Source organism: Rattus norvegicus, chromosome 14 (genome assembly GCF_021556685.1).
Source record: "Rattus norvegicus strain SHRSP/BbbUtx chromosome 14, alternate assembly SHRSP_T2T, whole genome shotgun sequence".
NCBI classification, from domain to species: domain Eukaryota; kingdom Metazoa; phylum Chordata; class Mammalia; order Rodentia; family Muridae; genus Rattus; species Rattus norvegicus.
Window position 1 is genome coordinate 4864148 of NC_141547.1, and position 24563 is coordinate 4888710.

General features: G+C 41.6%; 1 protein-coding gene and 1 long non-coding RNA gene across 7 annotated transcripts in view; one reads left to right on the plus strand and one right to left on the minus strand.

The window, feature by feature from the left end:
* Positions 1-12033, minus strand: part of Zfp658l1 (zinc finger protein 658-like 1) — a 70938-nt gene extending 58905 nt beyond the window's left edge. For 3 of the 6 annotated variants that reach the window (XM_087582105.1, XM_087582107.1, XM_087582106.1), the window contains exons 1-4: positions 11904-12033; positions 4015-4141; positions 3715-3775; positions 3112-3159 (exon numbers count right to left, since the gene is read on the minus strand). In XM_087582105.1, coding sequence (XP_087438231.1) covers positions 3147-3159; positions 3715-3775; positions 4015-4141; positions 11904-11933 — 231 coding nt within the window. In that variant the 5' untranslated portion in view covers positions 11934-12033 and the 3' untranslated portion in view covers positions 3112-3146. 6 annotated transcript variants of the gene reach the window in all.
* Positions 12034-13997: 1964 nt separating this feature from the next.
* LOC134481698 (uncharacterized) lies at positions 13998-23856 on the plus strand. The gene is made up of 2 exons (XR_015636842.1): positions 13998-14122; positions 22771-23856. It is a non-coding gene; the product is annotated as an uncharacterized LOC134481698 (long non-coding RNA).
* Positions 23857-24563: the final 707 nt, after the last annotated feature.

Consider the following 24563-nt stretch of genomic DNA (forward strand, 5'->3'; position numbering starts at 1 on the left):
GCCATTATGGGCTATGTCATTATAAACATTTTGGCTATGCTGTCCATTATAATAACTACGATCACCTTGTCCCTGGCGATTCAATGCTGCCACCTGGCCCTTGTTACCTCAGGGCCCAATTAAACCCATTGCATTTAATTCATCTAATTGAGCAGCAGCATCTCCAACCCTAAGGTCACACACAAGGAAAAGGGCAAGAACAAAACCCTTCAAATATGCTGGTGCCTCTCACTAGTTTTGAGTCTTATAGGATTTGTGAAGGGCATATTTCTGGGCCTTCCCATTGTGGAGGATTAGGTTTTAAACATTTCTACTCTAGCATTTTCCCTGAACCTTAAAATCCATTCATCAACACTAAGCGAAGGGACAGCAGGCATCTCCAACTCCTTTTCAGTAGGCCATTGGTTGATAAAGGCTTCAACGAAACATTCAAACAAACTTCTGACACCCTTTCTTTTAACTGTGCAAGCTTCCATATTAAACCCAGAATCTCCACTCAGAGGGCCCATGTCAATAAACTCAGCCTGATCTAGTTTTATGTTCCTTCTACCATTACCCCAGACCCTTAAAATCCATTCCCACACATATTCCCCAGACTTCTGCTTGAATGCATTAGCAAACTCATTAAGCTCCTTAGTAGTGTAGCGCATTTCCTCATGGACTACACTTCCTATCTCCCCTCTAGGGGCCTGTTTTGCCTTGAGTCTGGTTATGGGTCTAGAAGAAAACTATTGGTGGGCCTTGAGAAACATGAACATTGTCTTGTCTGGCATTTTCTTCATCAAAAGTCACTGCTGGTTTATCAGACTCTGAGGGATTAATTTCCTCATGTGGAAGAGGCATTATTTCAAGGGGTGGGGCTGAGGGCACTACTTCCTCAGGTGGGGTGAACCAATGAGAATCTGAAGATTCAAAATTCTCAGCTTAAATAGGTTCCTCCCTCACATCCCCATCCCAAGTTGTAAGAAGATCCCATTCTTTACCAATTAATGCTCTTAAACTGCTGACACCCTCTGAGGCTAAGACTTGAATTTTTGCTGTAATTCAGCCAACCTTACAATGAGGTCTTCAGTTTGATTTTCTGCAACTATAGGCCTATCCTCTATGGCCGCTGGAGAGAAGATTGTCTTCAAGGATACACTTAGAAACCTTGATTGTTTACTTGCATCTGGAGCCATTCGATTTTATCATGTAGCTCATTCTTTTTTTTCATCAATTTTTCTGGAGATATTAAGAGCAACAAGCCAGCAAAATCATTTTCCAATTTTCTACAAGTTGGGGAAACTTGTGGAAAGTTTTGTTCACCGTATCACCTAATTCATGAAGATAATCAAAGGCACTAGTTTCTTTAAGTTTGAAACATAGTTTCAACCACAAATCTTCAATATTTTCCAAGCTCCCAGGAATGAGAGTATCTGGTTTCAGTAGTTGAAGGTACTGGTGAATTATTAAGCCAACTCCAAAGTATTAAAAGATTCATCCTTATACTTCTGCTCCTCTAGAACCACTCCTGGTACCAACTTGGCTTAGTCAGGGTTCTGTACAGTCACAGAACTTATGGGTAGTTTCTATATAGTAAAAGAATTGGCTGATGACTTACATATAGTCTGTAGTCCAACTCCCCAACAATGGTCAGCAGTAGCTGTGAATGGAAGCCCAAGAATCTAGCAGAGGCTCAGTCCCACAAGGTAGTTGGGGGAAAAAGGGAGACTCTTCCTTCTTCCAATGTCCTTATGTAGGTTTCCAGGAGAAGGTGTGTCCCAGATTAAAGCTGTGCAACACCACGCCTGGGTCTGGGACTTGCTTTGTCACAGATGACCTTGAATTCCTGGCCTTAGTCTCCTTGGATTCATAGCCACTTTGCCTCAAGATCTCCAAGATCCAGGTCAGAAACTTGTATCTCCTAGCCTCAAGATCAGAATCAAAGGTGAGCCTTCCAATTCTGGATTGTAGTTCATTCAAGATATAGTAAAGTTGACAACCAGGAAAAGCCGCCACACACATATTTGACAAAACTACAGGAACCTACAGCTTTACCTCAAGATGGCATTCATAAACTTTCCTATAGTGTTGAAAGATCCCAGCCTAATAGCAGTAACAGAAAGACCCCAGCCTAGCAGTAATAATGCCATTTTACAAGGCTGTATTTAGGAAGACTGGTTCAGGGAAAGGTCAGAACACTGAGTATACAGCGCAGGATATGTGTGGAGAGCCTGGCGACAGGATGATTGCGGTTGAGCGCCTGACAATGAAAAAGAAATGTGGAAAGCCCCGGGAGAGGTCCCACACCCTGGTGGGAGGCCAAGTCAGCCATTATGTTCCAAGAAGACACTATAGAGAACTTGCCCCCGGGCTGACCCCTGTAACCATGCATCTGCTTATGTATGCTTGCTTCTGCTTCCCAGAACCCTATAAAAAGCCCATCCCTGGTTCTGCTAGGCGCGCCAGTCTTCCAAATTGACTGAGACACCCACAGATATCTGTGTATCTTGATCAATAAAAATCCTCTTGCTGATTGCAGCCTGTGGACTCGGACTGGTCATTGGGCTCGAAGATCTCCCTCCTGAGGGAAGATTCTCTCTGAGGGTCTTTCAGTGTGGGCCATTCAACATTTGCAACTTCAACCAGGATGCACAGAAAATTTCTCTGTTACTAATACTCATAGGTAATTTCTGCAGTGTGAGTCTTTTGATGTATGCAAAATGAATTTGGAAAAATCAATTAACTGTTAAATGGTATCATGTTCAACAAATCTACACTAAGTGGGGAACATTATCTTCTAATTGTACTGTGACAGAGATAGGAAAAATGTTTTTGTCTGTCAATGTCCTTTAGGCATAGAGTTGTTGATCCTTTACATAGAATAGAACAGAACAGAACAGACCAGACCAGACCAGACCAGACCAGACCAGACCAGACCAGAACAGAATAGAATAGAATAGAATAGAATAGAATGATAGATAGATAGACAGACAGAAAGACTGACAGACAGATAGGCAGGCAGCCAGGCAGCCAGGCAGGCAGCCAGTAAGAGAGATGAGAAGATATGTATACAAATAGCTAGAGAGATATACAGATAGATGGATAGATGAGAGATAGAGATAGATTTACCTTGATAAAGATAGATATAATTATATATCTGTCCCCTATAATCTGCCTCTGAAAGGAAGAATAACAAACAAAATGTATTCACATTGCATTCACACACTTTGAGACTTTTTGCTCTTCATAGTCATGTGGTATTTTGATTAAGTTTTCTCTACATCTTCTTTAACCTTCTTGAAATGCCCCTCTCACTAAAGTTAAGCAGCTTATTACAAGTAACAACAATCTACAAATAAGTAACATCTGCTTTACTATGCACTATTTGCTTACTCATAGCTTTCAGATATATAAGCATCACATGTTCAACGTGTACACTACTACTATGTCCTAGTGTTATAAAACTAAGCAAACTGGCATTTCGACAGAGTAGCTCTAAGGGAGCTGTAATTGAAATGCTACTACTTGTTAAGGCATTGTTTCCATGTATTCTATCTTAAAGGAATGCCTTGCAAACACAAATCGACACAGAAGCACATGCATTTGTAAGAATTTAATAACCAATATCCTTAAAGCTTTGCTGATTTAGAGTGATGCTCTTAACTAAAACTTCAAGAAAACATTAAGATTTCTTGAGGGGCATATTTGGATCAGAACGTATGTAAAAATTACCTTCCATTTCTTCTAAAATTTTGACAATATTCTTCAATACCGTGGTCTTCCCGGTAATAGCCTGAAAGATAGTAACAGAAAAAATGTATGACACATTATTAGAATTTAGGGAAATTTTATGGTACTATCTATCTTAAGGGAACATTAGAACCATGCCTGATTCATTCATCTTACTCTCGCTCCTTCTCAATTGAAATTATAGAAGAGGATCAATAACAACAACAAAAGCAATGAAAAAAGCAAGCAAACAAAAAAGTTGTCCCCCTATCTTAAAAAAGGAAAGAACAATAACAGCCTTACCTACAGCAGTGAGGTTCCCGTAGGTCTCCAGCATCACATCTTTGTAGAGACTCTTCTGGGAAGGATCCAGCAAAGCCCATTCTTCCCGAGTAAAGTTGATATGCACATCCTCATAGGTAACTGCCTTCTGCAATATCATATTCATGTGCACAAAAAAAAGCATGTTGTTCACATATTGAACATGGATAGTTCATTGACAATATATTCACATTATTCTGGTGTTTTCCCCACTTATTTAATGATAGAAAAGTTATAACGTTATCACTAATTCATTGTAGAAGGAAACTGAATAATGAGGTTCAAAACTCTCACTTCTTCACTTTTTGAATAAGATAGACCCTTGCAAGGGAAATGCCAATCAAGAGACATAAAGAGAGCAGTAAATAGAATAACAATGCTAAGCACACATCATAGATGCTGTATAAATAATTACTAACTACAAAAGCACCGAGCCTTTGGTAAGATGGCCATTTTTACTATGAATTCTGTCTATTCATGATCATGGAAGATCTTTCCATCTTTTGAAATCTTCTTCAATTTCTTCCTTCAGAGATTTGAAGTTCTTGTCATACAGCTCTCTCACTTGCCTGTTAGAGTTACAAAAAGATACTTTATATCATTGGTGGCTATTATAAAAGGTATTGTTTCTCTTGTTACGTCCTCTGCCCAGTTATCGTTTGTATAAAGGAGGGGTACGGTTCTGTTTTAGTTAATTTTGTGTTCAGTCACATTGCTGGGTATCAGCTGCAGAAACGCTGATAGAATTTTGGAGTCACTCACTTATACTATCAGATCATCAGTAAACAGCTCTACTTTGACTTCTTCCTTTCCAGTTTGTATCTCCTTCATCTCATTTAGTTTTTTTGATTTCTAAATCTAGAAATTCAAGTACTATATTGAATAGATAGGAACAGAGAAGGCCACCTTGTTTTGCCTTGATTACATTGGAATTGCTTTAAGGTTCTCTCCATTTATATTGATGTTGGCTACTGGCTTGCTTTAAATAGTTTTGAATATGTTTACCTCAGAATTCTCTAGAACATGAAGGGATCTTGGATTTTATCAAATGTTTGCTGTGCTATATTCCTAGAGCTTTATCCTAGATGCTGGAAACTGGAAACAACCTAGCTGTTCCTTGAGTGAAGAATGAATAAAGAAAATGTGGTACGTCTACACAATGGATTACTATTCACCTATTAAAAACAAAGACATCGGGCTGGGGAGATGGCTCAGTGGTTAAGAGCACCGACTGCTCTTCCAGAGGTCCTGAGTTCAATTCCCAGCAACCACATGGTGGCTCACAACCATCTGTAAAGAGATCTGATGCCCTCTTCTGGTGTATCTGAAGACAGCTACAGTGTACTTATATATAATAAATGAATAAATCTTTAAAAAAAAAAAAAAACAAAGACATCATAAATTTGCATGCAAATGGAAGGAACTTGATGATATAATCCTGAGTGTGGTAACACAGTCCCCATAGGACATGGATGGTACTCACTTATCAGTAAACACTCGCTGGATCATACAGGGACCATGCTACACTCCTCAGACACAAGGAAGCTAAACAAGAAAGTAGGTCCAAGCAAGGATGCCTAAATCCCACACAGAGGAAGGAATAAAACGGTCATGAGAGGAATGTGGAGGTGAGGACCTGGAATGGAGAGGGAATGGGAAGGAGAATGGGGGTTCAGGAAGGATCAGGTGTGGAAAAGGACAGGAGAAATGGCAAGATGGCCAGAAAATGACTATAATTGCACCGGACAGAGGTGAGGAAGTGGGGAACATCACCAGGGAGAGACAGAAACCTAGGATAACTGAAGCAATCAAGAACCAATGTGGGTGACCTTAGCTGTAATTCACTACACTGGGGATATCAAGCCTGAAGAGGATACCTTTTGTCACCAAGCAGGGATCCCAGTAGTGCAATAGAGAGACCAACCCACTCCCAATAATGTCAACCCAAAATGTATCCTGTCTACAACAAATGCACGCATAGGGAATGGAGGACTGAGGGAATGGCCAACCAATAACCAGCCCGATGTGAGACCCATTCCATGGGCAAGCACCAACCCCTAACACTGTTAATGTTATACTTGCAGACAGGAGCATGTTGTCCTCCAAGAAGTTTCACTCCGCACTAGAATCAGACAGTTATAGATACCCCTAGCCAAACAGTTAAAGAATAAGAAGAAGCATTGTGAACCTCTCAGGAGAGAGGAACTCCACCAGAAAACCAAAAGAATCAACCAACCTAGGCCTTTGGGGTTCTCATAGTTTTAACCAACAACCAAGGAATATACGTGGGCTGAACATATGTTGCAGTAAAAAATAAAAAGTGTGCGACCGGTTCCCTCATGTACGCTGGCGGTTGTGCTCTCACTAGTTCCGGCTCCAGCAGGCAACTGGAACTAGTACTAATTTATCTTAGCAGCTCCCCGATGTCCCCCACAGTAGTCTGTGATCCAGGTGGGTCTCTGCCATGCCAGTTTCATACAGAGACCGCCTACCTCGAGGCTCTCTTACTGCGGACTCTGCTCACATTTCCAGCATCCACCCCCTCGCTGTCCCAGCAGCAGCTACCCTCTCGTAACTCTCTGCCTCTGCTCTGTTTACATTTCTAACATCCAGCACCTAATAAGTTATGGCAGAAACTCCCAAAAACCCTTTAAAATCAACACTCAACAAACTGTAACCCAACAATCAGATTTATATGTTAAATTCTCAATTCACAATACATCCACACAATAAACTTACAACCAATTAATAAGGATATAAACCACCCACCTAGATAAGATAAATTTGCCTACAGAAATCCATCCCAGCTACCTTGGCAATTCAAGACCACCTGGGGTCATCGTTGCTGTCTCCATCTTGATTCTCCTCCCTTCTCCTTCTCTCCTGCCTTACAAAAACTTTGTCCCCGCCTTATTTTTTTTACTGTCTCATTCTGGCCTTGACCTCACTTGTGCTAGCCCTCACCTGCATATAGACATCAACCTACAGACCCATGCCTCCCTGCTCACATGGAGTAGATGTGCAGCTGGGCCTTCCTCGGATCCCAAACAACTGCAACAGGGGCTACGCCAAAAGCTCTTGTCTATACATGGGATATGGGTTTGCTGTTATTGTTTTTCCCCAGCTCCACGGCCTTATCTGGCCTCAGTGCCAGAGGAAGTGCCTACCCTAAAATAGAACTGATGTGCCACGGTTGGGAAAATACCTGAGTGGGCTACCCACTCAGAGGAGAAGGGGATAGGAGGGAATAGGGGAAAGATTGTGGGAGAGGGTGACGGGTAGAGGGCGTAAGCAGAATGAAAAGTGAACAATTTTTTTTTTCAAGTAAAGGTAAATTAAAAAAAAAAAAAAAAAAAAGGAAGAGTGAGTTGGTTAGATTGGCCATGGACTTGATCCCAGCACCATGTAGACAAGGAAAAGTATCTCACTGAGGTGGATTTTAAACCCTCAAAAGCTTCAGAATATAGAAGGGTTTCCCACTTCATAAGCTATACTGAAACCGAAACCCCCACAGTACACAGTTAATGCCATACGCAGACAACTTGACTCTCAAGAAAAACAATCACAACAGGCAAGAAAGGAGAGCTGAGGAAGATCTCTTTTTTATGTTGGCAGGCAAGGAGAGCTTGGGACTCATTTCCAAACAATGATTTTATTAAATAAAGGAAGCCCTGAGATTTTGAATACGGATTCTGGTTGTGTTCACATAAAGGGTTGCTTGCTACTGGTCCTTGTCTGAACATGGTCACAGTGTAGAAGCAGACATATTTATGGGCATTTTAGCTCAAAGTCATAAAGAAACATACTTAAATCATAAAAATGATGGGCAAAAATGACCATGGAATTTTCATCTTGTGGCTTAGTATGTTATCTGAAAATAAAGTAAATGACACTGAGAATGGAGACTGCTTATCAGCTGTCTCTGTCAGGTCCTCTATTCCTGCACAAACATCATGACCAAGAAGTAAGTTGGAGAGGAAAGGGTTCATTCCCTTTGCCCTGCCAAGGCTGGACCCCCCAATGTAAGGGAATGTTAGGGCAGGGAGACAGGAAAGGGTGGGTGGATAGGTGGGGGAACACTCACATAGAAGAAGCGGGGGAGGGGCGGGATAGGGGTTTTAGGGATGGGAAACTGAAAATGGGAAAGAAATAGGTGAAAATATCACTATTTGCAGATGATATCATATTATACTTAAGTGACCCTAAAAATTCCACCAGAGAACTACTCAACCTGATAAACAACTTCAGCAAACTGGCCAGATATTAGATTAACTCAAACAAATCAGTAGCCTTCCTCTACTCAAAGGATGCACAGGCTAAGAAAGAAATTAAGGAAATGACACCCTTCACAATAGTCCCAAATAATATAAAATATCTTGGTGTGACTTTAACCAAACAAGTGAAAAATCTGTATGACAAGAACTTCAAGTCTCTGAAGAAAGAAACTGAGGATCTCAGAAGATGGTAAGATCTCCCATGCTCATGGATTGGCAGGATTAATATAGTAAAAATGGCCACCTTGCCAAAAGCGATCTATAGATTCAATGCCATCCCCATCAAAATTCCAACTCAATTCTTCATAAGAGTTAGAAAGAGCAATTTGCAAATTCATTTGGAATAACAAAAAACCCCAGATAGCAAAAAGTATTCTTAAAAATAAAAGAAATTTTGGGGGAATCATCATCCCTGACCTCAAGCAGTATTACAGAGCAATAGTGATAAAAACTGTATGGTGTTGGTACACAGACAGGCAGATAGACCAGTGGAACAGAATTGAAGATCCAGAAATGAACCTACACACCTATGGTCACTTGATCTTTGACAAAGGAGCTAAAACCATCCAGTGGAAAAAAGATAGCATTTTCAACAAATGGTGCTGGTTCAACTAGAGGTCAGCATGTAGAAGAATGCAAATTGATCCATTCTTATCACCCTGTACAAAGCTTAAGTCCAAGTGGATCAAGGACTTCCACATTAAACCAGATATACTCAAACTAATAGAAGAAATAGTGGGAAGAGCCTCAAACATGTGGGCACTGGGGAAAAGTTCCTGAACAGAATGTCAATGGCTTATGCTGTAAGATCAAGGATCAACAAATAGGACTTCATAAAATTTCAAACCTTCTGTAAGGCAAAGGACACTGTCATTAGAACAAAATGGCAACCAACAGATTAAAAAAAGATCTTTACCAATCACACATCTGATAGATGTACACAATATATACAAAGAACTCTAGAAGTTAGGCTCCAGAGAATCAAATCAAGTTAAATTAAATTGAATTAAATTAAAATTAAATTGAAAAATGAGGGACAGAGTTAAACAAATTATTCTCTACTGAAAAATATTGAATGGCCAAGAATCACTTAAAGAAATGTTCAACATCCTTAGTCATCAGGGAAATGCAAATCAAAACAATCCTGAGATTCCACCTCACATCAGTCAGAATGGCTAAGATCAAAAACTCAGGTGACAACAGATGCTTCTGAGGATGTGAAGAAAGAGGAATACTTCTCCATTGGTGGGACTGCAAGCTGGTACAACCGCTCTGGAAATCAGTCTGGTGATTCCTCAGAAAATTGGACATAGTACTACCTAAAGACCCAGTTATATCACTCCTGGGCATATACCCAAAAGATGCTCCAACATATAACAAGGACATGTGCTCCACTATGTTCATAGTAGCCTTATTTATAATAGCTAGAAGCTGGAAAGAACCCAGATGTCCCTCGATAGAGGAACAGAAACAGAAAATGGAGTACTATTCAGGTATTTAAAAAAAAAAGACTTCATGAAATTCATAGGCAAATGGAATGGAACTAGAAAATATCATCCTGAGTGAGGTAATCAATCACAAAAGAACACACATGGTATGCACTCACTGATAAGTGGATATTAGCCCAAAAGCTCGAATTACCCAAGATACAATCCACAGACCACATGAAGCTCAAGAAGGATAAACAAAGTGGGGATGCTTCAGTCCTTCTAAAAGGGGAACAAAAATATCCATAGGAGGGGATATGGAGACAAGGTTTGGAACAGACACTGAAGGCACGGTTATTCAGACCCTGCTCCACCCATATATACACAGCCACCAAACCTAGACAATATTGATAAAGCCAAGAAGTGCATGCTGACAGGAGCCTGATATAGCTGTCTCCTGACAGGCTCAGCCACAGAGTGACAAATACAGAGGCGAATGCTAGAAGTAAAACATTGAACTGAGAATGGCGTCCCCATTGCAGGAATTAGAGTAAGGATTGAAGGAGCTGAAGGGGTTTGCAACCCCATAAGAACAACAATACTAATCAACCAGAGCTCCCAGGGACTAAACCACCACCCAAAGACTATAAATGAACAGACCCATGGCTCCAGCTGCATATGTAGCAGAGGATGGCCTTGTTGGGCACAAATAGGAGGAAAAACCCTTCGTCCTTCCAAGGCTGGAACCCCCCAGTGTAAGGGAATGTTAGGGCAGGGAGGCAGGAAAGGGTGGGTGAATAGGTGGGGGGCACCCTCATAGAAGAAGGGGGAGGGGGATGGGGTAGAGGTTTTATGGATGGGAAACTGGGAATGGAGATAACATCCGAAATGTAAATAAAAAAAAAGAAATGTAAGTAAAAGAAAAAAATCCAAGAAAAAAAATTACACTATAGTGAATCAAGTAAGTAAAGACTTGAGAAAAAGGAATAACACTCTTAAGTTCCAAGAGACAAATAAGAACAAATAGTCGATCCGAGCCATGACGCTCTGAGAAAATGAAATTTTACAAGTGTTACTAACAACCCACTTCTTAGAAAAGAAAGGTAAAATTGGAAAAATCCACAGCTTTAGTGACTTTCAAGAAGAGCAGGCCGTTCCCTGCTAAAGGAAATGGCATCAGTGAGATGACGTACGATCTTGTTGCTATGTGCAACATTAGCTGCTGAGATCTGTAACCTGACACACACCGCTATCCCCATAGCCCCTGATACAAATTTCTGAGCTGACATAATTGGATCAACAAAGTTTGGTTCAACATAAACTTCCCAACCTTTATGTCCACCAATGTAGACTATTTTCCCACGCATGAATTAATAAATGCTGGGGAATTTAAAAATAATCACTCACTCCGCCCCATACAGTACCTCCTTCCTAAAGGTGGCCCCTGCAGATGGCTCTCTTAAACTTATGTCTGTGCGCTGGCTCTTGTCTGCATTGTTTAACACTGCAGTGTACACAGTAAACTGTTTCCTCTTTCTGGTCTGAAGGCAGAAGCCATGCTCCCTTGCAAGTATTTTACTTCAGAGGACCATTCCTTACATGACTGAGATGAATAATTTTAAAATGCTCTTGTGATAAGGCCCTTTGTCTAAAGAATTTAGGAAGTTTCATAAAAAGGAAAGTAGGGTCATTGCCCTGGGGGAGCATGAGACTTGAATCCAGGTGACAATATAGGTTGTCTCAGAAACAATTTTCTAAACGGCTAAACAGGCAGCTGTTCAAAGGTTGTTTGTTTGTTTGTTTGTTTTTTAAAAAACCTAAAATATTGAAACAATATGCTTTCAGACACCCAACACATGAGCTTTATTTTACAACCTAGCAAAATTAACTCCAAATGAATGCCAACCAAATGTTAAATAGAAGAACTTGCCGACTGTACTGGAGAAATTAAGGTTGTCTGACATTGGCACCCTCCCCATGGTGTCTCTATACACAAGCCCCTGCGCCAAACGCTTTGTGCAGCTTCGGCCCAGCCAATGAAGTCATTCAGATGCCACTGCTAACTCCAGGAATGACTAATAACAAGAGGGACCCCACACATGGCTGCATCAAGCTGTTTGTTTCCTCCCACCTTTGTGTAGGGCCCACCACAACAGATTCCGCTCCTCACCTTTGTGAGCAGGGAGAATATCCTGGCCATGTTGCAACTTCCGAGCTTGCCTACGTTCCCTCAGTACGCAGCAGCTAAGTCAAAGCACAACACACCAGACCTCTAAAAGGGGCTAAAGTACACGGACACTGAAAAGGGGATTCCCGGAAGCACCCTCCTCCTCCTCTGACTGGAGGGTTTCATGGAGGTCCTGATTGGCCAGTGAATCTGTCAGTCCCTGTCTCCACTAGGCACAGCCTCTTGGGACTCTGAAGCTGGGAAATTCTCTGTGTTTTAGCAGTGCTTCGCCTGGCTGGTACTGGGCTTCAGGGGACTGCCAAGACAGCGCTCTGGGATGGGAAAAGCAGTCTGGGATGAGAGGAGAAGCCAGAGCTGGTTCGGGGATACCTTGGCTTGATATTAGGTCGGGCCTCAGGGAATCTCTGACACTTGTACACCTAGGCACCAGGAGGTGCAGTGGAAGAGCCAAGAACTCAGTTGGAGGACCCTCCCCCAGGCCTTGGGAAAACGGGAGCTATGGCTTAGTTCAGCAGGGATGGGCCTTAGCTTGGCAGAGGCAGGCTGGAAGCACAGATGGGCCTTCTATTGGAGGGGGGAAGATGTTCTGTGCGTTACCCATGGTGGTGGTAAATGAGAGACCGTCCTTGGTTCTAATCTGTTTATTGACTGTGGCAGAAAAGAGATACATATCTTTTCTCGGGGTCTGACCTGAGATTAAATACTTTTTGCAGGGAAGAATGTCTGGGAAGGGAAGTTTATGGACTAAGCCCTCAGGGCCTCCAGGAACCTCTGGTACTCGACTCCACTTTATCCAGGAATCGTGTCTCTGAATGTGTCGGTAAAGTCACACTATCTGTCCCTTCATATCATCCTCATTCACTGGTATGATGTCTAAGTTCTTATCATAACACATATGTAAGATATTCCTTGTCCTTTTATGGTGAAATATATCCATTGTTCATCGACACCACATTGTATCGTCCGTTCGTTCACTAGTCTTTCCTTTCTTATAGATTCCCAAATTAATCCATTTTAGCAGAACCAGGACACACCTGTCCACAACCACAATTGAGTATGCCATAGAACTATGGTTTCTCTACAGGGGAAAATAACCCAATGTTGACACCTGACTACCGTATGTATACACACCTGTACGCACACAGGCACACGTGCATATGAACGGTATGTACAGCACACACACATCAGACTGCACACACACATCAGACTACACACACATGAACATGCAAAAGATAAAATGGGGAAGATGGTAAACTTTGTGTTATACATAAGTACATCACAAGGAATGAGTGGTGGACATTACACCTTGCCTGTATCATTGAGCCTCACTCCCAGACCAGCAAATTCTGTTTGTTCTTTTGTTTTGTTCTCTTTTGTTTTCATGCAGAAAGCACGCCAACATCATGAGAAATGATGTTTTCAGATCCAAGGCTAGAGCAGTAGACTGAGCACAGACACTGTGTTCTGTTATTGAAAATTTAAATGGTGGTTAGAAAACAAAAACAGAAGATGTCTGAGAAAAGTTGGTGCAGGTATCCAGCTCATGAGAGACGAGAAGAACTGAGAGGGCTGCTCCACACGAGTCAGCATGTGAAGCTTTGCTCTGACTACGAAGAGAGCGACAAGGATCCTGAGGCAGTGAATGAACACACTTCCTACATAGACTTAGATCTAAGCCATAGCTCCCTGTTCCTCCCCCAGACCTGGGGGAGGAGCCTCCTACTGAGTTCAAGCCTCTTCCACTCCACCTCCTGGTGTACAAGTGTCAGAGATCCCCATGAGGCCCGACCCAATACCAAGCCAAGGAATCCCTGAACCAGCTCTGGCTTCACCTCTCATCCCAGACTGCTTTTCCCATCCCAGAGCTCTGTCTTGGCAGTCCCCTGAAGCCCAGTACCAGCCAGGCGAAGCATTGCTAAAACACAGAGAAATTCCCGGTTTCACTGTCCCAAGAAGCTGTGCCCAGGGGAAGGGCAGACACAAACTGACAGATTCACTGGCCAATCAGGACCTCCAAGAAGCCCTTCAGTCAGAAGAGGAGGAGGGTGCTTCCGGGAATCCCCTTGCAGTGTCTGCGCACTCGCGGCTTTTTAAGTGATCTGCTGTGTTGCGCTTTAACCTCACTGCTGTTTACTGAGAGAACTTGAGCAAACTCTGAAGTTGCAACATGGCCAGAATATTCTCCCTGCAGCCTATGTGAGGTCCGTCTTGGTATTAACAATCCTTGCGGCAAGCGGCGGTCCCTGAGTGACTTCATTCTCTGTGCTGAACCTGCCCAAAGCACTTGGAGCAAGAGCTTGTGTACAGCAACACCATTGGGAGTTTGCCAATGGCAGACAGGTTTAATTTCTCTAGGACAGTCTGCAAGCTCTTCTTTTCCGTTTAACATTTTGGTTGTGATTCATTTGGAGGTAATTTTGTCTAGATTGTAAAAGTTATCTCATGTGTTGGGTGACTGAAACCACTTTCTTTCAATATTTCTCTTTGTTTTTAAAGAAAGGAAGAAAGAAACAGAAAACCTGTACAACAACTTTTGAACAGCTGCATTTAGCCTTTAAAAAATTGTTTGAGGCAAGCTATGTTTTTACCTGGATTCCAGTCTCATGCTCCCAAGGGCAATGACTCTGCTTTGCTTTTTATTAACCTTCCTAAATTCGACAATTAAAAGTGGGTATTTTAAAATTACTCCTCTCAGTCATCTAACGAAGTGTCCTTGGCAGTGAAAGGAAAAGTGCTTGCATGGGGAGCATGGCTTCTGCCCTCAGACCCGAACAGGAGGAACAGTTTACTGTGTACCCTGCAGGGTGAAACTATGTAGACAAGAGCTAGCTCAGAAACTGAACTTTAAGGAACTCATTGGCAGGGGTCCATTAGGAAGAAGGACCTGATTCTGCAAAGTGAGTGATGTAATTCTCCAGCTTTTATTCATTCATGCATGTGAATAGAAATTGCCCAGATTGGTGGATATAAAACTTACGGAGAGGGGTTGGGGATTTAGCTCAGTGGTAGAGCGCTTGCCTAGCAAGCGCAAGGCCCTGGGTTCGGTCCCCAGCTCCGAAGAAAAGTTTGTTGACCCAGTAAAGTCAGCTCAGATATTTGTATCAGGGACTGTTGGGATAGCTGTATGTGTCAGGTTACAGATCTCAGCAGCTAATATTGCACATGACAAGATCATATTTTATCTCATTGATGCCATTGCTCCAGCAGGGTCATGGCCTGCTCTTCTTGAAAGTCACTAGAGTTATGCATTGCTCCAATTTTATCTATGTTTTTAATAAGTCAATTGTTGGTATCAGGTTTCAAGTTTCATTTTCTTAGGGTGTTACTGCAGAGATCACCTGTTTGTTTCTATTCTCCAATGTCTCTGGAAAATTAGGAGTGTTATTCCTTTTTCTCAAGTTCTCGATTATTTGTTTCTCTTCAGAGGAATTGCTTCTTTAGCTCAGGTTTGCCTCTTACTGTTCGATTTATTTGAATACCTAATCCTGCCTTTCCTGTGCAGTCCCTGAAGAGAGTCTTGCAAATCCTTCCATTCTGAGCCCTGACTAGTCAGTGACAAACAAAACAGACAATTGAATGAATGTCCTCCCACCTCCCTGACTTTCCAGGGGTGGGGGTGAAGGTGGGAATATAAATAAAGAGGGACTTCAGTAAGAATTGAGTTCACTGACTAACTTTGACGCTGGTGTAGTCACAGCAAAGAAAGGACCGGGGTGGGGTGGGGGAGCTTTCTTGCTTTGACAATAGTTACCTTTATCAGTCGGTTCTGATGTTAGCAATGCCAGATGATCAATCAGTGTTCAAACTGGGACACATTGGTGTTCACAAAACAAGGCAATCAATCTACATAAGGAAATGAATTGATTTTTAGAAACTAATACCTGAATGATACCTGGTCTGCCTTGGTACCTATGTCTAATATTGGATAATGTTCCACCATAAGGCCTATGTCAACTTCTTAAAGTAATTTTTGAGATTATAATTAAGTCATTTGAACTTTTGCTTTCTCCCTATTGTTATGTATCAAACCCTGGCCCAAGCGGCTGGTGTCCATACTTAACAAATCATAGGAAGCCAGGTTTTCAGCTTCTCCCAGAATCCCTCAGTCTGTACAGTCTAAGACTGTAAAAACCATCCTTGAGCCCAGGGGTTGACCTACAGTGCTCTACCTTATGCACCCACCCAAATTTGTTACCTGGTCTTTTCCTTCTGTCATTTATCCACATCATTTCTTATTCTGTTTTACAGTCTTTTCTATCCTCTCTTCACTCCGGACCTTCAGATGTCCCTGGCTGTAAATCTACTCTCCCTTTTTGCCACCATAAACTTTACACCACATTTAGGAGTAGCCACGGTCCTTCCTTTTTATTTCCTTTTCCACTCGCCTCCCATTAACACCTACTCATTGCTTTTACATTCCCGGTCACTTCTTGCTACAATTGTTCCTACTTTTTTAATTTGGCTGAAGGTCTGAGGTAAAGATGCTGAGCTGGGCATGGAATATGTAAGGGATGTAGGTACACAGGACCCTGTGCCTTGAGTGATGAGCAGTTGCCCATGCAAAGTAGATGATTTTATGAAAACAAAAATTATGAGAGTAGGGACTGTATTTCCTTCTCATGTGAAAGGGCAGATCTAGGAAGGCCTGTTCCGTCTGACTCATGGGAGCTCCAGTTCTCCACTAGGGAGTTGATACTGTCTTTTGTACAAGCTGATGAGGGTGGGGCAGCTTTAGAAAAGAGGAGCTCCAGTGGGAGGAAACTTGCATGGTTTTTTCAGTATCTTTGATGCAGTCGTACGGAGCCGTGAGGGATGCCTTAAGCTGTGCCGTGTTGAGGGTGGGGCAACAGATAAACCTGGATGGCTAAGCTGTTAGAATCCAAGCTGCTGGGACGCGGGTGGACTGACGCAGACTGTGGAAGTGTTGATACTTATGATAGCCTGGGCAGAGGCCCTTTGCCTTTGAGCCTCACTCAATTTGGATTCTATGGGGAAGAAGAGACTCTACAACTCTGGGCACAGGACGCTGTGCTGCTTATAATGTCACTGTGCATTGTGCGGAACAGGCATTACTTTTGGTGTGCAGTGGGAAGAAAGTTTTGAAAATTGAACATCTGGTTTCTAGTAGTTCCTAATATCACATTCCATGTTCAGTTTTTTATGATAAAATTTACTAAACATTTGGAATGCGTTAGAAAACAATGTGATGGGGATGGCCCTTAAGCAATAGGCAATAGTTGATTAGAATTCCTTTACATTTCCAAAATTGCCAGCCATATGCACACTAAATTTCAGGGTTCAAAAGGTGTTTTTAGGTTCAGAGGTTTTTCAGGTGTTCATGGTGCTGGGCAGGAAGCAAACATCACATTTCCTTCAATGTTCTTCAACATTGTTTTGTGTGTGAGCTTCAGAGGGTCTTCCTGAAATCTCAAAGAGGCCTGAGGTACTGCAGAGCCATAGCCACCATTCTGATCACCTCAAGGCATTCACAGAGATCTTTAGAGATGGGGGCCTCTCTATTTGAAAGGAAGACCAGTATTCGATCGACAGTGAGAAATACAACAGTTTAACACTTAAAAGTCATTTTGTTTTATTTTATGGGAGGGTTTGGTTTTTTGTTTTTTTTTTGTTTGTTTTTTTGTTTTGTTTTGTTTTTGTTTATATGGGTACACTGTAGCTGTCTTCAGACACACCAGAAGAGGGCATAAGATCCCATTACAGACGGTTGTGAGCCACCATGTGGTTGCTGGGAATTGAACTCAGGACCCCTGGAAGAGCAGTCAGTGCTCTTAACCACTGAGCCATTTGTTTATACCCGGGAGTGTTTTCTTCTTCTTCTCCTCCTCCTCTTCCTCCTCCTCCTCCTTCTCCTCCCCTTCTTGTTCTTCTTTTTTTTTTCCTGTGCACATGTACTCATAGGTAACATTTGTCAAGTTCATGTTTAAAGGGATCACGCTTATAAAAGATCCCTACAGTCAATGCCCTATTCATCATGAAACAGCACACTATGACAGCTTAAGCAGTGTCATGCTGACTCTTTCTCCCATATGACTTAAATCTGTAGCAACAATGTCATTCTTACGTAGATGTGAGAGCTTCGTCAACTCATGTACATGAAAGGTTGAAATAGAAAATGAGAGGAAAGACAGCACAAAATCTAGATGATTGAATTCACTATCAAAGGGTTTTTTATAGTATTTTTGTACTTCATATGTGGAGGATAAAAAGTAAATATTAAGCATCTTACAGCCAAAGTTGTTCGATCAGTGAGAGGCAAATAGCTAGTATAGTATACTGTAATAATTCAGAAAGCTGTTTTGTTTAGATGGAAAGAGAATATTCTATCCATGAGTTGCAGTGTGTGAGAAATTAAAAATGAGGTTAAGAAACAGAATGGATTGTTTCCGTTTTAATTTAAATAATGGCAATAAATGATCATTGAGCAAAAATATAAAAACTTTACACATTGACTCATCTCTTTCTTTTCTTCTTAGCAAATAACCAGAGGTAGACGGTAACACCTTCCTTTTTGTTGTAGAGAAGGTATATAAATTACACAGAAGTTTCTTTATGCTTAATGTTTTATGCAAACAGTATCTATAGACTATAACATTATAATTGTATTTATATTATTTGAATAGTTATTCAAACATTTGTTTTTCTTAATGAAAACTAAGAGTTTTTGTTTGTTTTGTTTTTTTAGAATCAAATGTGCAGTTACTTCTCTAATTCCTAATCCAAATCAGTGAAAAATAATACAAGAAAATGACCTGAGTTTGTTTCCTGTATCATATACACATATTCTACATTGCTAAGAGTAACACTTCTGATTTTACAGATGCAGACAGGGCCTAGGAATGGACTTGGGATGGTCATCCTCTTCAGAAACAGAAGAACTGTATCTGTCAAAACCACACTTTCCTTGTCTTCCCAATTTTGCTTTTCTTTTCTTTTTCATTATTGCTTCCCTTCTTTGCATTTTTTCAAGAAATCTTGAATTAATTTTTTCATTGAAACTAGATTCTTCTCTCATGCAGTGTATCAGGACCACTGTTTCTCCTCCCTCTAGTCCTTCCAGTTTCTCTTCCATGTCTCCTATCTTCCTCTCCCCAAGATCCTCTACGCTCTGTTTTCTCTTTAGAAGAGAGCATGTTTCATTGAGAGGAGAGCCAACAGAACAAAGGAAATAGCAAAGGCATGTTGGAAGTCCTCATTTTGAGAATAGCATGGCAAGCCAATAGGGGAAAAAAAAGAGCGTCAAGATCAAGCAATGCAATCAAAGCCATACTTCCTCCCAGTGTTCGAGTTACCAGAAATCACCAAGCTACTCTCCATAGCACATAAGCAAAGGGTCTGGGCAAGAACCGTTCAAGCCCCCCTTTTCCCCATTTAAGTCTCTGGGAGGTTCCTGAAAACCCAGGCAGTGTAAGGATTGAGCTCCCTCTGGTGTTCAGCTCCTCAAGTTGAACCAAGTATTGGTTGGCCCCACTCAAAATTTCATTATCACCTTAGCTCAGCAAGTTCTACAGGCAGGAGGGAGTAGGTGGAGGATGGCATAGCTTCGAGTGTGCCCAGGATTGTCACTCTGTGGCCTGCGAAGTCCCTTTTCTCCATATAGAATCTAGAACATAGGGTAAAGGCTCCAAGCCTGCAGGAACTTGATTTTCACATTTAGCATGCTGTGTGGAAGTTATCCAAAACAAGGTGGCCTTGAGGTCAGATTGCAGAGAGCAATGTGGTTTTTCCTGGAACTGAAATGGGTTGTTTAGGGACTGCCTTAGCAAACACCTCAAGGAAACGTTACCTGTTCCCAGTATTGAATGGTTTCTGGCTATGAGGAATGACCAGTTCAGAGTCTGTTGACCATTAGTAGGAGTGTTGACTAGGGTCACCCTCCAAATTCCCTGAATGTTGAAAGTGCAATAAATTCTTATATTAACCTCCCAATACTCCCTAACTCCAGCTCTTTCTCCCTGCACTGTACTCTTTCTCTACATCATCCCTCCAAATGATCCCTACCACTTTTTCAATTTCATTTACCTCTTTCTACCTGGCGAGTTTATGCTATTTGCCCTTTCCAGAAAGACACATTTGTCTCTTCTCTATGCTTTCTCTTTCATAACCTGCCTGGGTCTGTGCAGGATAGCTTGATTAAACTTACCGAAGAGCTAATATTCACTTATTAGGGAATGTATAACATTTCTTTCATTCTAGGTCTGGGTTACCTCATTTATGATGGCTTATCCCTAGTTGCCATCATCAGCCTGTTGTCATCCATTAATTTCATGTTGTCATTTTTAGCAGCTGAGTGATACTCCATTGTATAAATGTATCACAATTTTTTTTTATCCACTCTTCAGGTGTTTTTTTTTTTTCTTATAAATGAATCTTTTTTTTTTTAAGATTTATTTATTGGGGTTGGGGATTTAGCTCAGTGGTAGAGCGCTTGCCTAGGAAGCGCAAGGCCCTGGGTTCGGTCCCCAGCTCCAAAAAAAAAAAAAGAACCAAAAAAAAAAAAGATTTATTTATTATATATGAATACAATGAAGCTATCTTCAGATTCACCAGAAGAGGGCATCAGATATCATTATAGATGGTTGTGAGCCACCATGTGGTTGCTGGGATTTGAACTCATGACCTCTGGAAGAGCAGTCAGTGCTCTTAACCACTGAGCCATCTCTCCAGCCCTTTTTTTTTTCTTTTTTCTTTCTTTCTTTTTTTTTTTTAATCTTCTGGCTAGTGTAAAGAAAGCTGCAATGAACATGGTTGAGGATGTGTCTTTCTCGTTTGCTTGATGATGTACATTTTGCATATATGCTCAAGGCTAACATAGCTGGGTCTTAAGGTAGACAGATTCCCAGTTTCCTAGGTGTCGTGATATTGATGTCCATAGGGCCATATTAGTTTGCACTCTTACAAGCAGTAAAGGGTGGCACACTTGCTCTCTATTCTCTTTTTTCTTTTTTTTTTTTCTTTTTTTTTTCTTTCCTGGGGACCGAACCCAGGGCCTTGCGCTTCCTAGGTAAGCGCTCTACCACTGAGCCAAATCCCCAACCCCGCTCTCTATTCTCAGTAATGTAAAAAGTCACTCGTGTTATTGACCATAAGCATTCTGACCTGTGTCACATGGAATCACAAAATAGTTTTCATTTACATTTCCATAATGGCTAAGGGTGGTGAACCTTTCTTAAGTGTTTCTCAGCTATTTGCATTGTCTGTTGAGAATTCTCTGTTTAAATCTGTATGCTATTTTTCAACTGGAATTTTTGATTTTAGAACAGCTAGTTTCATGAGGTCTGCCTATATTTTTGTATATTATGACTTTTCCAGATGTGGATATGGCAAAACTACTTTTCTCATTCCTCAGGCTGCCTCTTTGTCCAGTTGACTGCACTTTTCCCTTACAGAATCATCACTCTTTTTTTTTTTTTCTTTTTTTCGGAGCTGGGGACCGAACCCAGGGCCTTGCGCTTGCTAGGCAAGCGCTCTACCACTGAGCCAAATCCCCAACCCCCAGAATCATCACTCTTTCATGAGGTCCAGTTCATGAATTGTTGATCTTAGTTCCTGAATGATTAGTGTTCTGTTCATAAGGCTGTCTTCTGACAGTGCACTGAGGGATCTTCACCCCTTACAGTAATGACAAGCTCACTGTATCTGTTTTTAGTTTAAGTCTTTAATGCATTTGAACATGCATTTTATACAGGGTGAAGAATGTAAATCTATTTGTAGTGTTTTCCTTGGATAACTACAGTTTAACAAGCACCCCTTTGCCAAGCCAAGTGTCACCCTGGTGGGAGCAAGTTGCCATGGTTCCTCCCCCTGGAAGAACCTCTGGTATGAGCCTCCTGGAGTGTTGTCCACTGTGGGGAATAAGTAAGGCTTGTTTGTGTAACAGTGTACAAATTTTCTGGACCACCAGCAGAGACAGACTCTTTTCTTCAGAGAAATGTCCTCTCTGTGACTGTCATTGACTCTGTGGTGGTGAGAAACAGCCGGTTTCCAGGAGTTGAGGGTGTGGCTATATCCCGGCAATGTGGTAAATGCTAGGGTCTTCAAGACACACCTAAGGTTATGGGAAAGAGTTCTAAAGGCACGAGATTGAAAATATATAATTTCCTAACTGTGTAAAAAATAATGAGGCAATATAAATTAAATGAGGGGCTTCTTCCCCAATCCAAATGAAAAAAGGTAAGGGGCCAAATTTTCAGAAAGATACAAAGGCAGGGAGATAAAAAGGCAGGCACATTCCTGAGTTCAAGGTCAGCCTGGGACGCAGCAAGTCCAAGTCCTTGAGTTGTAAAAATTGTAATTGCAGGACAGGGTCCCATCCAACTAGCCTATCATGTATTTGAAAGACCTCGCTCAAGTCTCGGGATGATGCGACCCCCCAAGAACTCACGTGAGACCGTCCTTGCTGTAATAAACATGAGGTTTATTGATAGGAATCAGTGCACTGGGGTTGAGACTCATATCCCACGCAGGGGCAGCTAAGACAAGGGGAATTTAAAGGAAGAAACCTCAACCCAAGCGGGTAGGGAGGGCGTCATTGGAAAATGTCGAGAATACCAGTGAATCACAAGGAGGAGCTTCCTGTTTCTCAAGATTGTTTACTTTATGGTCCACCAGTTCCTGGGAGAAGCTTCCTGCTTCTCAAGATTATTCTCTAAGATTTTAATCTAACTTTATGGTCAGCTAGTACAGGTAGAGGGCAGGGTCTGGAATTTGAGGTATTTAGGGCTTTTTAAACTTCTGACTTCTTAGCTGCATTTTTGTATTCTTTCATATTCCTAACAAAGGCAGGTGGATTTCTGAGATATATATATTTATTTTATTTTTTCTTTTGCAGTGTTAAGAAAAAAATTTATGGACGTGACATCAGGTTTCTGTTGTGCCCACAGATGAACCTTTTCCATAGCTCTCCCTACCCAGATCTGGCTGAAAGACAACAACAGGTTTACAGAAGTGCTGACACACAGGCTTACAGGAGGTTAAGCCACTGTCAGAGACAGCAAGACCAACTAACACCAGAGGTAACCAGATGGGCAGGGGCAAGCATAAGAACCCAAGCAAGAAAAATCAAGACTACTTGGCATCATCAGAGCCCAGTTCTCTCACCAAAGCAAATACTGGCTATTCAAACACACCGGAGAAGCAAGATTTGGATTTCAAATCACATCTCATGATGATGGTGGAGAACTTTAAGAAGGACATAAATAACTCCCTTAAAGAAGCACAAGACATGGGGGCTGGAGAGGGCTCAGCGGTTAAGAGCACTGACTGCTCTTCCAGAGGTCATGAGTTCAATTCCCAGCAACCACATAGTGGCTCACAGTCATCCGTAATGAGATATGGTGCCCTCTTCTGGCCTGCAGTCACATGTGAGGCAGAATGCTGTACATAAAATAAATAAATAAATCTTTAAAAAAAAAAAAAGAAGAAGAAGAAGAAGCACAAGACAACATGGATAAACAAGTGAAAGCCCTTAAAGAATTTCAAGAAAACAAAATCAAATAGGTGAAGAAATTGAACAAAACCATCCAGGATTTAAAAATGGAAATAGAAGCAATAAAGAAAACACAAAGGGAGATAGAAACCCTGGAGATAGAAAATGTAGGAAAGAGATCAGGAATCGTAGAATCAAGCAACACCAACAGAATACAAGAGATAGAAGAAAGAATCTCAAGGGCAGAAGAAACCATAGAAAACATCAACACAACCATCAAAGATAAATGTAATATGCAAAAAGCTCCTAACCCAAAACATCAAGGAAATCCAGGACACAATGAAAAGAACATACCCAAGGAAAAAGAACTTTCTGTCCATGAGGCACAGTGCATGAAAAATTAAAAATGAAGATAAGGAACAGAGTGAATTTTTTTCTTTGAATTTAAATGACAATAAATGATCGTTGAGCAGAATTGTAATAGCTTTACACAGTGACTCATCTCTTTTCTTTTTAGCAAATAACCAGAGGTAGACGGTAACACTTTCCTTTCCTTTGCAGAGAATGTGTATAATCATTTAAGATTTTTACACAGCAGTCTCTTTTTTTTTCCATCTTTATTAACTTGGGTATTTCTTATTTACATTTCAAATGTTATTCCCTTTCCTGATTTCCAGGCCAACATCCCCTTAACCCTCCCCCTCCCCTTCTATATGTTTGTTCCCATCCCCCATTACCACCCTCCCCACCACAATCCCGTTCACTGGGGGTCCAGCCTTGGCAGGGCCAAGGGCTTCCCCTTCCACTGGTGCTCTTACTAGGATATTCATTGCTACCTATGAGGTCAGAGTCCAGGGTTAGTCCATGTATAGTCTTTGGGTAGTGGCTTAGTCCCTGGAAGCTCTGGTTGGTTGGCTTGTTGTTCATATGGGGTCTCAAGCCCCTTCAGCTCTTTCAGTCCTTTCTCTGATTGCTTCAACAGGGGTCCTGTTCTCAGTTCAGTGGTTTGCTGCTGGCATTCGCCTCTGTATTTGCTGTATTCTGGCTGTGTCTCTCAGGAGAGATCTACATTCGGTTCCTGTCAGTCTGCACTTCTTTGCTTCATCTTATCTCGTTTGGTGGCTGTATATGTATGGGCCACATGTGGGGCAGACCCTGAATAGCTGTTCCTTCAGTCTCTGTTCTTAACTTTGCCT